At 39.8% G+C, this 16,528-nt stretch overlaps 1 protein-coding gene across 1 annotated transcript; it reads right to left on the bottom strand.

The window, feature by feature from the left end:
* Positions 1-3,445: 3,445 nt before the first annotated feature.
* On the bottom strand, positions 3,446-13,603 carry slc17a8 (solute carrier family 17 member 8). The gene is made up of 12 exons (XM_068723135.1): positions 13,438-13,603; positions 11,449-11,704; positions 11,083-11,201; positions 9,698-9,812; positions 9,324-9,411; positions 8,522-8,608; positions 7,387-7,529; positions 6,813-6,962; positions 6,560-6,692; positions 6,098-6,208; positions 5,803-5,930; positions 3,446-4,777 (listed from the first exon to the last, which is right to left on the bottom strand). The coding sequence occupies exons 1-12, from the start codon at positions 13,536-13,538 to the stop codon at positions 4,448-4,450; spliced, it is 1,761 nt and encodes a 586-aa protein (XP_068579236.1). The 5' UTR covers positions 13,539-13,603; the 3' UTR covers positions 3,446-4,447.
* Between the last annotated feature and the right edge of the window lie 2,925 nt (positions 13,604-16,528).

The raw sequence follows: 16,528 nt of genomic DNA, 5'->3' as shown, positions 1-16,528 counted from the left end.
GACCAGTTGAGGTCAGGGAGAAATGGATAGTGGTTATTAATTAAACTGTCCATTCCTGTCCATGTCATCCCCCCTCCAAACACACTACCCCCCCCCCCCCTCCCCCCCGCCCCTCGCCCAACCCCCCGCCAAACACACACACACACACACCAAAAAAAAATCCATCTCACACCAAGACAAGAGGCTGCCTCATGAATTCTCCAGCAGACCAGAAATCCCCCCCCCCCCCCCCCCCCACACACACACACACACAAAACACACACACAAACATCACACATGGAACATACATCCAGTTATTAAGAAACAACTGGTGTTAGTGCAGGCGAGCCAAGTAGAAGCGCTGCTATCAGTCCAAAAGTTTATATTGTTTATCTTTGAATACAAACAGAACATCAGAGTGTGTCTTCTTTTCACTGCAACTGTTAGACACTGTAAATCATCTGTCACTGTCAATATAAATGATACACACTGTATATACTGTATATAGACTTCTTTACTTATCCATGCTGTACATAATCATCCAGTCCCTGTATATCCAGTTAGTATGTATTTCTTTGCTCTATTTGGATTGTTTACAACTTATAAAGTATTTTACTTTTTAGACATTGTATATATTTTTAGTCATTGTTGCTTTTTACATCTATTTTTTTCACTACTTGTGTAAATAACAATCCTTTATATATTGTTTTCTTTGTTCCTAGTTATTTCTATGTCTGTACATGGAGATAAATATAATATATATATAAAACAACTGAGTCCAATTCCTTGTCTGTGCACACATGTTGTGCATGTTGTGAATGTTTTTATGATAATTTTGCAGAAGCACAGACAGAGGTTTTCATAGAAAACCCCTGAAAGCAGACCGTAGCGATCGTTGCCATCCGACCTTGAACCAATCAAAGTCATTTTATCATGTCAGTCAATACCAGATTTGTTTATAGTGGCACTGTCATACCTCAGCATATCTGCCCTCTTGTTTCGTTCTCTCTAAGATGGACACGCACACTGGAAATCAAATTCTTCTTGTCATTATCATCCTTAATTTGTCCCAAAGAAAACAGTTGTTTAATCATTGATGGGTTGTTGCTCCATCCAAAGAGGCCCTTCTGAGTCAACAGACAGTCTCTCTGAAATAAACAGAACCTTTGCCGTTGGCTGCTGGCTGTTTGTGAACTATCTGGTCTGTGTTTAAGAGCATGTGGGGAATGAGCTGGCAGCGATGGCCTCGAGAAAAAGAACAGACACAAAGCCACTGATTATATTAACAAGTTACATGTGCAGCAGCCAAAGCACTCACAAATATTGATGGGGTTGATTTAAACCTATTCCAAATACCTCTCAATGAGAAAAGATCCGTCTGTTGCCTTTCACTCTGGTGTTTTGTTACTCATTCCAGACATTGTGAGTGACGTAGGCTACACATGAAATAACAGAAATAACACCCTGGAAAGTGGCACAATCGTCGTCATGTTCTGCAAGGACAGCACAAAGTCTATTTTTCATCCACAAATGCACGCAAAGCATCAACTTTAAGTGTTAAACATTTGTATGTGTATATTTCACAATATAAGGACTCCCTCTAACTGTCATCCTTTAAAGCGGCAGTAGTTTTGCAGAGGCCAGTCTGACACTGAAGAGGAATATCCTGTCCAGTAATTATCTTCCGTGGTGAAAATGAAGCAGGCGGATAAAGACAGATAAGACAGAGGATGTTTACCAAAGCGTGATGGGAAACAGAGCAGTCTTTGGAATATTTAAAAATGTCTAAATTGAGCTCTCTAACATAAACAGACAGCATTAAGGACAGTCTATTCTGTCAAGTAGTTACAGAAGATAACCAAAATCTACAGAGCACATTGTGTCTTTATGAAGGCTTTATGTTTATGATTTGAATATCAAAACAATGAGCTGGAGCAGTAGAAACAAAGCAGTGATATAGAGAGAGAAGGCACAAAAGTGTTCTACTTCCTCTCGTCTTTCTTTCTTTTAGCCATGGTAGACGCACAGCTAGATGGCATTGTTGGTCGGTCAGTCAGCCCACCTCTTTGATCCAGACTGACATATCTCAACAACTATTGGATGCACCACCATGACATTCATGGTTCCCAGAGGAGGAGGGCATCTGACTTTGGTGAGAAGCAGGTTGGCATTTGTATAGTTTTGGGTGAAAGCTCTTGATAAATACTTGACAGACTGAAATTAAAGTTGGTCCAAATAATCATGTTCGTCTCAGGATGAATTGCAACAATTTTTTTGTGATCCTCATTTTTCATAGCGTCATCACTTCAAAATTTCAATTCATCTACTTTATGATCAAAAACCAGCAAACCTGCTTTGTAACAATATTCCCATCAGCCTCATCTTTTGGTGCTAATTAGCAAATGTTAGCATGCTATCACGATAAATGAACTTGGCAAACACATTACCTGCTAAAAATCAAATAAGCATGGTCATTTTGATCATATTGCCATTCTAGTATTAGCATTTAGATCAAAGCACTGCTTTGCACAGTACAGCCCCACAAAGCTGCTAGCATGACTGTAGACGCTAAGTCTTGTTTTCCATTAAACACTGTGTGCAATTTGGTTAATAATTATCTCTGCCATGCGAAAACCTGGGGAAAGATTATGCGTTAAGTCGTTTATGTGCGTGTGTGTGTCCGGGACCGTTATGTGTGAGTCCATGACTGAGTGAGTGTGCACCTCTGTGTCTGTCCACAGCTGGTCTCGCATTTGGCTGAAGCAAACTGCACAATATATTTGGTGGCGAGTCATGGCTGTATGTTTAAGGACCTCTTGTGGTTGTGTTGACTCACACTTTCTAAAAACACCTTTTATTACTGGTTTTATAACACCATTGACTGCCTACTTACTGCTCTCCCACTACTCTTAATCAACCACAAGCTGCTATTCTCCACTCAGACACAGTTAGGGAAAACAGTTTGCACACTGTTATTGTTTTGGAAAATGTCTTTGGCTACCCGCTAACACACAGTGCTATACCTCGCCACCACTCAGCCGCTGCTAAGTGTCTTGACAGCTTAATGAGTTTACCTTTGTTTTGTCATGATTGTATTAAGTGTATTAAACGATGTCTTCAAGCCCATTGCTTGCAAAACATTACGTCGCTGCCTGTTTTTGAGTTTGAACGAAGTCTGTTTGATGACGCTACAGCACTAGTTGTATTCATTCAATCCCACAATACAGCAGTGGTCTTTGCAGACACACCTGGCGGAGATCTGTACTCTACTGAGTGCACCTTTGTAGTTATTTTTATAAATTCTTTGAATATACAAAGTAACATGAATGTTAAATATCCTCATACAAGGTAATCAATAATTCAGAACCTTCACAGGATTTTATGTCTCTAAACAATCTTAATACAGAATAGAAATGCATCTCCAGTGTGTTCAAATAAAGTGCAAATCAAATCAATGCTCTCTCAAACAATAAGATACTAATTTACAGTACAAAATCAATGTTCTCTTCTTTAGCAGTAATGATAAACAGTGAGTGTAAATTTCCCATACTCTTTTATGATTAAACATTACAGTACATTTTTTTTTAGAAACAAACTGGGTCTCTATGGGTCAAACATTGACAAATTGCAAAAAAAGACAAACACCAGGAGAATATATAGAGTTACACTTGGAGTATGCAACCCAATGCATCATGGAGTAACGTCATCACTGAACTCACCATCCATTACGTCCCATTATGAGCTCAGAAGAGTATAAATAATGAAGATGATATAATGCTGGAAGAAGTGCATCACAAACAGATGGTGAATTAAGACCTGCTCAGACAAGGAGAGCGGGCTAAGCGGTTGAAAGTGCAATCATTCAGCAACAGCAAATACATACAAGCAAAAACAAAATAAGGCTCATAACATTAACACTGCTGTCTCTTTTCACGTTGCATAGCTGACACAAAACATTTCAGAAACGGTTCATGTGGTGGTTTTAAGTAAGCTACATAAAGTTCAGTCAACGTTTGCCGACAGACGAAATATGATCAATGCAGTTTGCAAGAAAAGTCAGGTTTGAAAGTTGATGCGTATTTCTGATGTTCTTTTAACACAACACTAGTTTGTTCATAAATGTTTGTCTGTGGTTTAATTACCATTATAATAACAACACTAGTCTAAACTCCATTTATTATTCAAATCTGTTTTGTTCATATCTTTGTTTTTTAATTTTGCCCCAATGGATTTCTAAAAAAAGCTATGGTTGATTTTAGCATTTTGATTTTTTTGTGTTGTGTTCCCCCATGATTTTTGACACTACAGGACATCTCAGTTAAACTCAAGAGTATTGACCAAAAAGGAAAAATGTCTTGAGGTACATATGATGCTGCTGCTCCTCGTTACATTTCCACAGTTTTGTAATCAAATTCTCAGCCTCAACCAGACTTGAGTGTTCTGGAAGTCCTTTGCCACACAGGGCGTCTCACTGGTACCGGTCCTGGTAGTCGCCATTCCCAAAATGTTCCTCCTCCTCTTGCATGGTCACCCCTCTCTTCTTTTTCCAGCCCTGTTTTCCACCAGATGAATTGTCTGTGGTTCCGTAACTCTTTTTGGGAGCCACCGTGTTCTCCATGTTGAGCTCTGATTCTTCAGCCAGCTCGTCCTCATCAATAATGCCACATTTATCCTCGCTGGTGCTCTCAGGGTCGGCCCAGTCCTGCTGTTCTCCAGAAGCAAAGATAGCGTAGAAAATGACCCCTGAGTAATGCACCATGGACGCAATAACAAAGACATTTTGCCACTCCAGACGAGTCTGTGGGGAGAGGAATAGAGTGAATAAATTTCCTGTCTGAGGTAACGCTGTAAATCCACTGCCTTACTCATGGCACTGCACCGGAAAAACTATCAACTACAACGTGTAAAATACATTTTATGGTGCTATAAATTATTAACACCAGCCATTGATAGGGGCAAGATTACATACAGCGATTCTGTGTTTGACTAAGAAGAAAACCTGAATATGTTTTATATATGCCTTGAGGGAAAGCCTCAGTGAAGGACACTGAGTTTCCTGTTATGTTTTATAGACTCCTAATTAAGAATATAAAATAATTTCATCAGAATATGAGTTTGAAGGACTGAAGTTAAAGACAAGATAACAGGAAAATATCTGAGATGTGGAACAGACTAGCCTTCTGGAAGGTTCGTTTTAAAGCTGACGGTTCTAACCATGATGAACACTTTTTAAAAAAGACTATTGTGCAGCTGCCTTGAACATCCTGCGGACGGTTCATTTGAAATAGCACTGACTGTGGAGCCAGATCTGGGTTTCCAAATACTGCATTCATTGAAGTAAACAATATTAACTGTAGGCTTAAGATATTTAGTAAGCTTTGTACTACTACTATGTACTAACTGATTTAAAAAAAATGTTTATCTTTGTCCTTTTTTGGGTTGTCATAGCCACTGCTGTTTGTATGCTGCGCCGCTGTCTGTGCTGTCATTTTTTTATGACAGGCCGATCGTATCACTTTCTCTAGCATCTGTGGCAAGTTGGCATTAACATTGTTTTTAGCCTGTTGTGTTGTGCGGCTGTGTATTGAATAAACCTGATTTTTGTTAAGTAACTGGTGTTAAATAAATTGTCCATCCAGAGTCAACATCCTCGTCTCTGTATTGTTGTTACTCTCTCTGTGGGGAACCCATGTCAACCTGTTAGTCTAGTTTTACTGGGGATTCTAACCCCAGAGTTGTCTGTCCTTGAGGCGCCAGTAGCCTCTTTACTTTGCATCGGGTACATATGCAAAACGGTTACTGTTACAAAACAACTTGTTATACCTTGTTTTTAGTCAGGGCTCCAACAATCAGAGGACACACCATTCCTGATAGCGTTCCCACTCCGTTAGAAATGCCCATCAGGATGCTGGCATAGCGAGGCGCAATGTCCAAATGATTGACATTAAAACCTGAAGAGACAGACCACACAATACATTTGGTTAAGTGGAGAGCGACACAATTACAAAATACATTCTCCCAAAACAAACATGGCTTAGATCCATTTGAGCATATAGACCAAAGTGGACCAAAAGTCTTATATCGGGTGAAACATGTTTCTTTGGTGCAGATGTAATACCTGAGATGGCAAATCCACTGAACCCTACAGCCAGAACTAGGAAGGTGATGGCAACCCCTCGAGTGTGAGAAAACCCAACCACCAACAGCAGAGTGGCCTCCATACCAAATCCTGTCAAAATACAGGACCAGAGAATGTGAGTCATTGGCTCATGTAAGAAACATTTTCAAATGTATGCCTAGGATCTGTAATGACTCAATTCATTGTCCTGCACAATACCTTACATACATACATCATTCTAACAGGACTTTTTGTTAGAAGCTCAAGAGCAATGGCTGATTGTAATATGGAACTATTTTAACGACGATTAACTATTAACATTGTACCACTACTGCTGGCTAAAGTAAGAATGGTTTAGAACCATTATTGTGCCCAATAACAGTAAAACCAGAGTGTCTCTTAGTTTCCAATATAACAATAACAAATGACAGAACATATTGCTTCTAGTTTACCACGACGTACCTCCACAGTTCATGATTTTTCTCACATTTGTGGTAGACATGATTTTGTTACTGCGTAAGTAGTCAGCCAGCTGTCCTCCAATAGGAACTACTATTGTCATCACCATGTGGGGGACAGCGGACAGGATCCCCACCTGTTGGAACATGATGCATTCAGGAAGCCATCATGTAAATCAGTCCCATGATTAATCATCTGTCTATATGGATGTTTGCCATTGCTCGTTGAATAGCTATAGTGAAACTGTGAGGCCAACCTTGCTGATCGGGAAGCCAAAGACTTCCTCAAAATACGCAGGCTGGCTGATGAGGAGCAGGTAGAAGGTCCAGCTGCGGCAGAAGTTGGCCACGATGATGGCATAGACGGGCATGGAGGTAAAGAAACGACGCCACGGTGTCTTAAATTTCTGTGATTGGGAGACAGAAGTCAGTGTATGTCGTTTATTGTGTGTGTGTGTGTGTGTGTGTGTGTGTGTGTGTGTGTGTGTGTGTGTGTGTGTGTGGGCATGAGTTACTCATGTTGTGGGGACGTAAATCTGTTTTACAAAGTCGCATTGTGGGGACTTCTTTTTGGGGATAACATAAATCATTACATTTTAGGGTGGAGACTTGGTTAAAGGTTAATTAAGGTAGGTTAGGTTTTGCTTAAAGTTATGATTAGGCAAGTAGTTATTATGGTTAGGGTATGTCTCCAGGAAATGAATGTAAGTCAATGTCCTTTAAAGTGATGGAAACACAATTGTGTTTGTGTGTGTCAGAATTTCAGTGAAATGATGTTAAAAAAAATGCACTATGATAACCTGAATCTGGCAACATATTGAGCAAACACACCTCAGTGACACTCAGTTGGCGCATTGTTTCACCGATGGTGGTCTCAATGTACATCCTCTCCTCGTCTGTGATTGTGGGATGTTCAGCAGGACTTCCATATGCCAGCAGCAGCCACATGACATACCATATGATCCCAAAAACACCTTTTCATGAAATAACAACAAATTATTATTATATACTTTATACATACATACTTACAGGTGTTTATATTTGTATTGAAGGCTTTGTAAGGGGCGGGATAGACTAATTAAAACAAGCCTGAGCTATTCTGGACCACAAGAATTTTCATTATTCAAATTAAATGAACAAGGTATGAGTCACAGAGCCCAGACAGGAAAATGCTAATTCACTTCAATAAATCATGAGATTATATCACAGCAGAACCAGAGTAGATTTTTATTAAAACACATTTGGCAAAGCATGAAATTTATGTCAATGTTAATCATTTTAATCAAACACTAAAGCAATTTAGATAGCGCTTATTGTGCAAAGCATACAAAGTACAACCGCCAGAGCAGTAGGCCATTCAGGGATTACAAAGACACTTTGCATGTCACTAAACTGACACCTAGTGTATGAAATGGCTCAACACCAAATATCCCCTCTCTCTCTCTCTCTCTCTCTCTCTCTCTCTCTACACACACACACACACACACACACACACACACACACACACACACACACACACACACACACACATTATCTGTAACTGTTTATCCTATTCAGGGTTGCATTCAGGGCATATATATATATATATATATATATATATATATATATATATATATATATATATATATATATATATATATATATAAAATATATGCCCTGAATCTTCAGCTAACTTTCGAGATCAACTCTCCTACGAGCACCTTTTAAAGCTCACTAATTAATCCTCTATATATATTATATTTGTCCTTATTAAATAAATGACATGTTTCCAGTCTTTATACTAAGTTTAGCTAATCAGTTGCTGGCTGCAGACTGTACAGGCATGAAAATGGTATTGATCTTCCCATCACACTCTGCAATATCTTTGTTTTATCTTTATCTTTAAATGAACATATTTTGCTTATTGCTTATTTGCTTATTGTTTTTTATGAGATAGAGTGACTGAAGTGTTTGTTATGAGTCTTACCATAGATATAGAAGACCGAAGACCATCCGACATATTGAACGAGCACTCCAGCTAAAGGCATGGCGATCACTGCTCCTGCGTAGGATCCTGGAAACAATTGGTGTCAAATTTCAGTGTCACGGTATGATTACACCAGCAGTAACATCGGGACTCAGTGATAAATAACTAAAAATATATCATATATAGCCCAACTTATCTTTTTTTGAATATTATACAACCAAAATACTTAACTTTATGTAGTTACAGCGCAACAGCCTTCAGTTTCACACAATAAACTACACCATATAGTGAAAATGTGTCTTTATAAAAACAAACACATCAAAGAAACACATTAGTTTCATTGAATAAATGTTGAGTTGTTGGCACTGCCGAGACAGAGAGCGTGTTTTAATGTGTCTTTCTATTATCAGACGGATTCATGAACACTGTTGTTTTGAATAGAGCAGGGAGCATGAGAGTGCTTTTGGACAGAAAGCAATGTGACGCTTCATGTAGGTGAATGGAGGGAGAAGCTCCTTGTGAGCACGCAGGTGAGCCATGTTCATTTACAGACAATGTCAAGAGGGTTTTGATGTGTGGGTTGTCATGGCACCAGTTTATAGTGCAATGTGGTTATTTTAATTCGGGAGAGACAGCAGTGGACTAAATCTGCAAAACAAAATGACCTCGCTCATGTCCATTTACTGACCAGCCCCACTATGACTGATAAGGTTGTGTAAACTGGTTTGGATCAATGAAAAGCTGTGTGTTGTGGTCACTTTGGGAGTATTTTTGACAAGAGTGAACTAGAGGCATTGCTCACCACAGAATGAAGTTGTGGCCAGTCGACTCCGCTCAAGAGGTGGCGCCCATTTGGACCACATCCCATGACATGCTGGGTAGGTGACACCCTAGCAGGCACATGGTGTGGAAGATGTCAAAGGTCAAATACTGATCTAAGAGGAAACCTGGGATTCATCTGTTAAAGAGGAAAGGCTTTAAACATTTTTTTTGGGAAATACACTTATTTGCTTTCTTGCTGAGAGTTAGATGAGATGTTTGATACAGCTTTGATTGATCTTCTCCTATAACTCTCAACAAGAAATCAAATAAGCATATTTTCCCAAGATGTCGATGTATTGCTTTGTGTATGTGGATCATTTTCACTGGTTAAACCCCCATCGTGTTTTTTCTTACCTCCACTAAGCCCTGCAGGATGCGCACAAACATGACACAACCGTAGTGCACCCTCGCTGCTGATGGGATGAACATGTTGAGCACTGATGTCAGGAAAATGGCAGCCCCAAAAACCCTGTAGAAATACTGCAATGTCATCATATTGTGTGTGTGTGTGTGTGTGTGTGTGTGTGTGTGTGTGTGTGTGTGTGTGTGTGTGTGTGTGTGTGTGTGTGTGTGTGTGTGTGTGTCTGTGGCTAAAGTGAGGAGACAGTGACTTCAATGTCTACCTGAAGCACTTACAGACTTAAAACAGTAAAATAATGGGGAAATATGATACTGTTAAAATACTATACTTTTAATTGATTAAATGCTAATGTCAACAGTACTTTAGTCCACGCACAGCTTGTCATGTGAAATCATCATTTACTTGACTTTAGATGGAGCAGTTTTGTCAAAGAGTTTCCTATTGTGCCCATAATTAGCACCAAACTGCAAAATTCTATTCCATTTGTAATATTCCTAATATCTGTCTGTAACAGGTAAAAACACATCAAATACATGCTACCCAGTGTCTAAGAGCTGCTGTAGATGTCTAATATTGTCAGGCAGTATTTCTCTAAATATCTGATGGCCAAAGCATCTCAGTCAGCCTTGTAATGAGACAGATCTCATGCCTCTGCCTTTCACGCACTGAGATAAAGACATCCCATTCAATCTACAAGTTTTTGCTTCATCACCACTGTGCCGCTTAGCTCCCATCTACTTTCTTCTTCACCCCATCCCTCCTTCCTCCTCTTTTTCCAAAACAGTGTGTAAGTGACACTTGTAATATTCCAGTGGCTGGTGTTTCAGAAAGAAATCAGAGGCAGGATCTTTCATTATTAACTCTGTCAGTGGCGTGTCCTCTTTTCCTGTGAAGCTTTTATTACAGGGCTGCTATCTGCTCCATCAGCAACGCTCACCACAGCGTACAGCTTTAACCCTTTAACCACGCACACTCCCCCCCAAACCTTTCTTTTCCTATCTTTTTTTTGTCTCTCTTGTGATCCTTTCTTAACATACCTGATCATGGCTGCATTGACCATGACCTCACTCAAGAAAAAACTTAAAAAGACACAAAATAGAATCTGTCTAAGCGTGTCACACATGTAACATCGAACAGTTTTCTTTCTCATGGGTTGTCTCTGCACTGTGTTTGGGCTGCAACTGATGACTCTGTCCTAATTAATTAATCTTTTGGTTTTTATTTAATAAAAGAGAAAGGTTAAAAGTGGCTCTCACAAAACATCATTATCAAATTACTTTTCTTACCAAAAATCTAAAATCCAAAAGATATTCAATGACACAAAACAGAGATTACAGTGTCACAGTGGAACTATTGATAGTCATGAAGTGCATGTCACCTGTTGGCAAACAGCTTGTTGGAGATGAAACCACCAGGGATTTGAGTGACAATGTAGCCCCAGAAGAAGGAGCCGTGGATCAGCCCCACTGTCTCTGGGTCCCAGTTAAACTGAGCTTGCTGGAGAGAGAGAGAGAGAGAGAGAGAAAAAACAAACATTTACCACTAAACTGCATTCATATGGTATAATCCACCTGGCTGCATTACAGATACATCCCTTAAAGAGTTGAATGAAATGGTTATATTGTAATCTAATATTCTTCTGTAAGGTCAGACTATCTTCTGAGCAACAAGAGAATATATCCATATTATACAAAGTCCTGCAACATCAATATCCCAGGGGTCCTGTCTGATTTGATTCAGCTACCTGAAGCACAGGAGTCCCATTGATATAGACGGTGTTGTTGTTCACCATCTCCACAATGGCCACACCAAGGTTGCAACGGATGCCAAAGGAGATGCAGAAGCCCAGGCCGCTGAGGATGGCGATGATGTAGCGCTTGGGCAGACCGCCGCAGCTACAGTCCAGCAGGGGAGCAGTACGTGGAGCTGATGCCACCGGACGCCCATCCTCTGTCAGCTCAATGTGGTCCTCTTCTTCTACATTACTACCGTCTATTTTCCTATGACAAAAATAGCAGCAAAAGAAATCACAGTAAGAGCATGTGATCGTCAGCAGTGCTAGTTGTTATCTGTTTAGCTTGAAATACTTTTTTTCCATATTTGTCCTTCTTCTTTATTCTTCCATCCACAACATATCAAAATGTTGGCTACCTAGAATCTTTGATTTTTTTTAGGTTAGAATTGTCTACAAGTCATAAAAATATATACAGAATGTATATAATTTTACAGTCCTCCCACTTTTGTCTGTAAGTTTGTAAAAACTGTGGCAACAGAAATAGCACAGTAACCCAAGTCTAGGGGAAGGCAAGACTAAGAAGGTCACAGCAGTACTGTTATCAGGTTGCTTTCAGGTGCATCACTCTCCACACCTGTTTCACTACCCAGAATCCATCTCTGTCTCGCTGTCTCCCCGATCCCATGAACTGCTTTCATCTGCCTGCAGCAGATCTCTACTGCAGTTCTCTTCCAGCAAGACACAAATCAACCATAAACTGGGATCCGCTTTTGATATCAAGCACTCAAATTTTCCCTCATTTCTTGACAGTTGGAACACCTGGTTTGTCCAATTATATTATGTATTACAAAATAATACACTGCTATGGAAAACAGCATATTTTATATTTATGTTTTTGTCATGAAAAAAAAAAGAATACATAGTCCAATACCAGACTCATTGTGGACATGTGTCATGTCATGAAAGAATAGTTAATATGGTTGGTAGGTGTCATCAAGAATTCTGAACTGCATTAAGATACAAAAGTCCTTTTTACTGTTAATGTAATGCAACCAGTCTCAAATGTATAAGTTGTAAGATGACAACAAAAAAACAACAAGAAACAACAAGGGATGGTAAAGGGTTCATGTCTGGTCACTAATTCCATAGATAAAATGTGGCAAAACATTTCCATTAACCAAAAGAGGCCAACACAAAGTAACTTTCCAACTCCTGAATTGTGAAGCAGGACGACATGATCAAAAAATAAGTAACATATTGATTGACATTAACATTGGATTAGTTTGTTCTTCAAAACGGGTATACAATCCAACTGAAAATGTTGTTACAGCAACAGGTCCTTAAACCCAAACCTGAGGTTTAAGGACCGTGATCGTTGGATCATGACCAAAATGTTATATGTGAACCCCCACACACACATACAGACAGACAGACAGACAGACAGACAGACAGACAGAAAAATATAGTTTTAATAAAAATATCTTAAATTCCCATTTTCCACTTGATTGTAATGTCAGTCAAGGCATTCCTATTATATATGACAAAAATACATGCTCATTAACCATACATTTTTCCAGGAAATTGCCTACTTAGCCGTAATCTTCTTTACAGAATGGGGGCTCCAACACCCCACACACATCTCACTGTTAAGGATGTATCAGATATGAAATATATATTAAGGTCTTAAAATAAAATCTGTGATTACATCACTGGCATTGCCTGGCAGCAAGCAGAAGAATCAAATATTTATTTATCGTCAGGATCTCGGAGAACACGCTGGGCTTAATATGTTCGCTTCCAGGCTCTCCACTACAGGTGTTTCCCTCTTAGTTACAGAGCAATATAAAAAATGAATCTCAACAATACAACAATAACAGTGACACGCTCATTCCATGTAGTCTAAAACAACATCTAAAAAACTGTGGAATGTGGATCAAACACCCTGCACACACAGTTTTTATGTCTCCTTCCCACCTTTCTCCATACAAACCCTCTCACCTTTGCAGCTTTCCTAGAGAGTCCCCCACTGTGCTTTTCACTTCCTCCTTCCCAGGTTTAAGCACCTGTTCCTTCAAACCTGCTAACCCAGCAAAAGGCATTTTTCTCCGTGTATTTTTTTCTTTCCAATGTTATCTGAAAACAGTGTCTTGATACCTCACTAACACACTCTGTTCGGACAACGAGTAAAAAAGAAATCCACTAGAAGCTGTTCATCATCCTGAGTTTGTGGCACCGGGGGTTGGCTCCACCGTTCAGTGGTGCCACGGGTCCCTCAGAAGTAAGACAGAATTTTCCTCTCCACTTATTTCTGGTGTGAGGATTCACTGTTGAAGTGGAAGAAGAGGTGATATTGAAGTATTCCTCAATGTCCAAAGTACCGTTCAGCCAGAGCCTCTGAAACTATTTTCATCTTCTAAAGATCCAGTGAATGAAAGTATAGAATCCAGGTTTTAGTCTCTAGGCATTGTGAGTCCCCTCCTGTCTGCAGCTGATCCGAACGAACTGCTTAGATCTCCTCTCCATCTCATAGCGCATCCATTCGTGGTGATGAGGGGCAAGTGGAGCTGGTTTTCAAAAACCCAGCCCCCTCGCTGAACACATCATCATCATCATCTCCCCAGCTCCACCCCTCCAGCTAGTAAGGCTCATCTGATAGCAGGCGGAACAGTTAAATATGCATGAGCTTGACAAGTGGCATTGAGAAGAGACAGGATAAGCTAGACTGCTGTGGTGTAAAATGGGAGCAGATGAAACCTAAGACAGAGCCATCAAGGTCCAGGTTAAGACTCCCACTTTTTTTCTGGGGGTGTGACAGCAATAACTGCTGCCATGAAGCTGTATAGTTCATGGACTTACAAACAACACCAATCTCTTACCTTTTGACACAGATGGGCATTCCCCTGAATAGCTTGTTTTGCCAGCAGGGCCGAACTCGTCAGTTTTCACAGTGTTCCCTTCATTCCAGATAATCAAATATGCAGCATTGAAGTGAGATTTTAAAGTTTAAACAGAGCGGATGGTGTGGGCCTGAGCCCCAACTGTCTCTTTTAGGGGTGGGCTACTGCAGAGCAACTGCTCAGGGTGATGCTGGTCCTCCAGCTGTTTATGCACTGCATAAATGAACTGAGAGCTCAATTCCCAGTGGACACTCTTTCAATAAATACGTTTTTTTCTGCCAGGAATATCACAGCTCCATTACAGACAATCTGAATGGAACTGCCTTCTTTTTTCGTATGGCACCGGATACATCAGAAATGACTGAAATTAGATGTACTGCATATTCATCTCGTATACTTAATCTATTTAACCATTTATTTAACAAGGAAGTCCCTTGAGACAAACATCTCTGTTTCAAGGGAGACCTGGCCAAGATAACACACCATTACAAAGTTACAAAGGTAAAAGTATGTACTAAACAGATACTTTATGAGGTGTGTATTTACCAGTCACGACAGCAACGCTGGTGTTGTTGTGTGAGTCTGTGTGTGAGGCGTCATGTTAAAACGTGGTCCTGGAGACACCTACTGTAGCAGGAACTACCACAGAGCTGGTTGTCAGTACTTTAACGACTGTTGCTGTCTGTCTGCAGACAGATTTTGTAACCTCAATAGCGTCGCAACCGTATAAGATGCACTTTCAGATGAAACGCTCAACCAAATGTATATCCAACCTGACAGTCTTCTTGTTTCGGTTGGACTCTGCTCTACTGCTTCCCAGGAATTGTAACATTACCACAGTAGTGCGATTACTGAATTTGGCAAACAGTTGGTTTAAAGTAACCTAATGCCTCCTGATGCAACATTATTTCTGAATGTAATATCTGAACATGAAGCCAAGGACGTTTTGAACATAGTCCCTATAGTCTCTCCTTTTCTGAGTGAGTCGTGTCTACCATCTAGTGTTTGGAGGAGAAAGTAACATGTGATCGTCAGGTGATTCTGCAGAGAGACACAGATCAATACACTGTATATACCTCAGTCGTCTACCACTGAGGAACTAAAACTAACTTGAGAAGAGATTAGGCTTTGGCAGTTTGAGATAGAAGGGAAGGGCTAAACACAATAACAGTTACTGCACCGGCACATCTGTTTGTAGTCAGGAGGAGACTGGCTCAGGCAGGACTCACTCGACTTTACATGAGAGTGGATGTCAAAGTTAATCCATCCAAATGTAACTGGTTTTCCACATAAGTGGACTACCTCGGGTATGTCATTCTTGCTAAGGGGAGGATGGCAGATCCTGCTAAGCTAGAGATAGGTAGGTATTGATTGCAGTTACATGAGTTCTGCGTTTTGGTAAAACTCCCAGCATGCACTGAGGTAATAGATTAATGAACATAAGTCTAATTTTATGTTGTCCGGCATTGTTTCTGGTTCTACATTTTGCTCCACAATATTTCCACACTTTCATCACCGTTAAACATTAGATAATACCAGTTAATATGGTTAAACTACAAGTTATGCCAATGTATGATTGGTGCATGATTGTAACGGAGACTTTCAAGTGACATGTGTCAGGTTTAATAACATGAACACTGTTCAGGTATAGAGCCTGATTTTAAAAGAAAGACACAAATTATCGCATCAGAAATAACAGACTCACTATTTTTTCTTATTTATGCAGGGGTGTCTTATGATGTATGATTACCTTATTTAAGATTGTTTGATTGTTTTTTACCAAAAAGGACATCCACTTAAAAAACGTGTCCCATCTGTGCTGGAATAAAAATATTCGTTCCTTAACAAAAAGTAAGATTATGTTATAATCATGAATATTTTGGCCAGAATAATCATGACATGACTGGGATCAAAATGAAATCTTCCACAAAGTATTATGCATAAAATTATTAGCATTTAGCTTGAGAGTTATATTTCTGAGCATATTAAAAAAAATTGGGAAAATGGAGGCTCCACGTTCTGTATTGAACTATTTACATTTTCACAACCTTGTCCTTTCCTCAAATGCACTGTGTTCAGCAGCCTGCAATTCAGTCGAAATTTCACAGAATTTTTGTCACATGACTGTTGGTCTCAGCAAAATCAATCATGGCTTCTAAGTTGCGCTGAGGAACGCAGAATTTAATGGTTTT

Source organism: Cebidichthys violaceus, unplaced genomic scaffold (genome assembly GCF_023349555.1).
Source record: "Cebidichthys violaceus isolate CVI_PGR_0920_01 unplaced genomic scaffold, fCebVio1.0.p SCAF_3, whole genome shotgun sequence".
NCBI lineage: Eukaryota > Metazoa > Chordata > Actinopteri > Perciformes > Stichaeidae > Cebidichthys > Cebidichthys violaceus.
The sequence above is the reverse complement of the archived record's forward strand: the minus strand, read 5'-3'. Positions and strand labels throughout refer to the sequence as shown.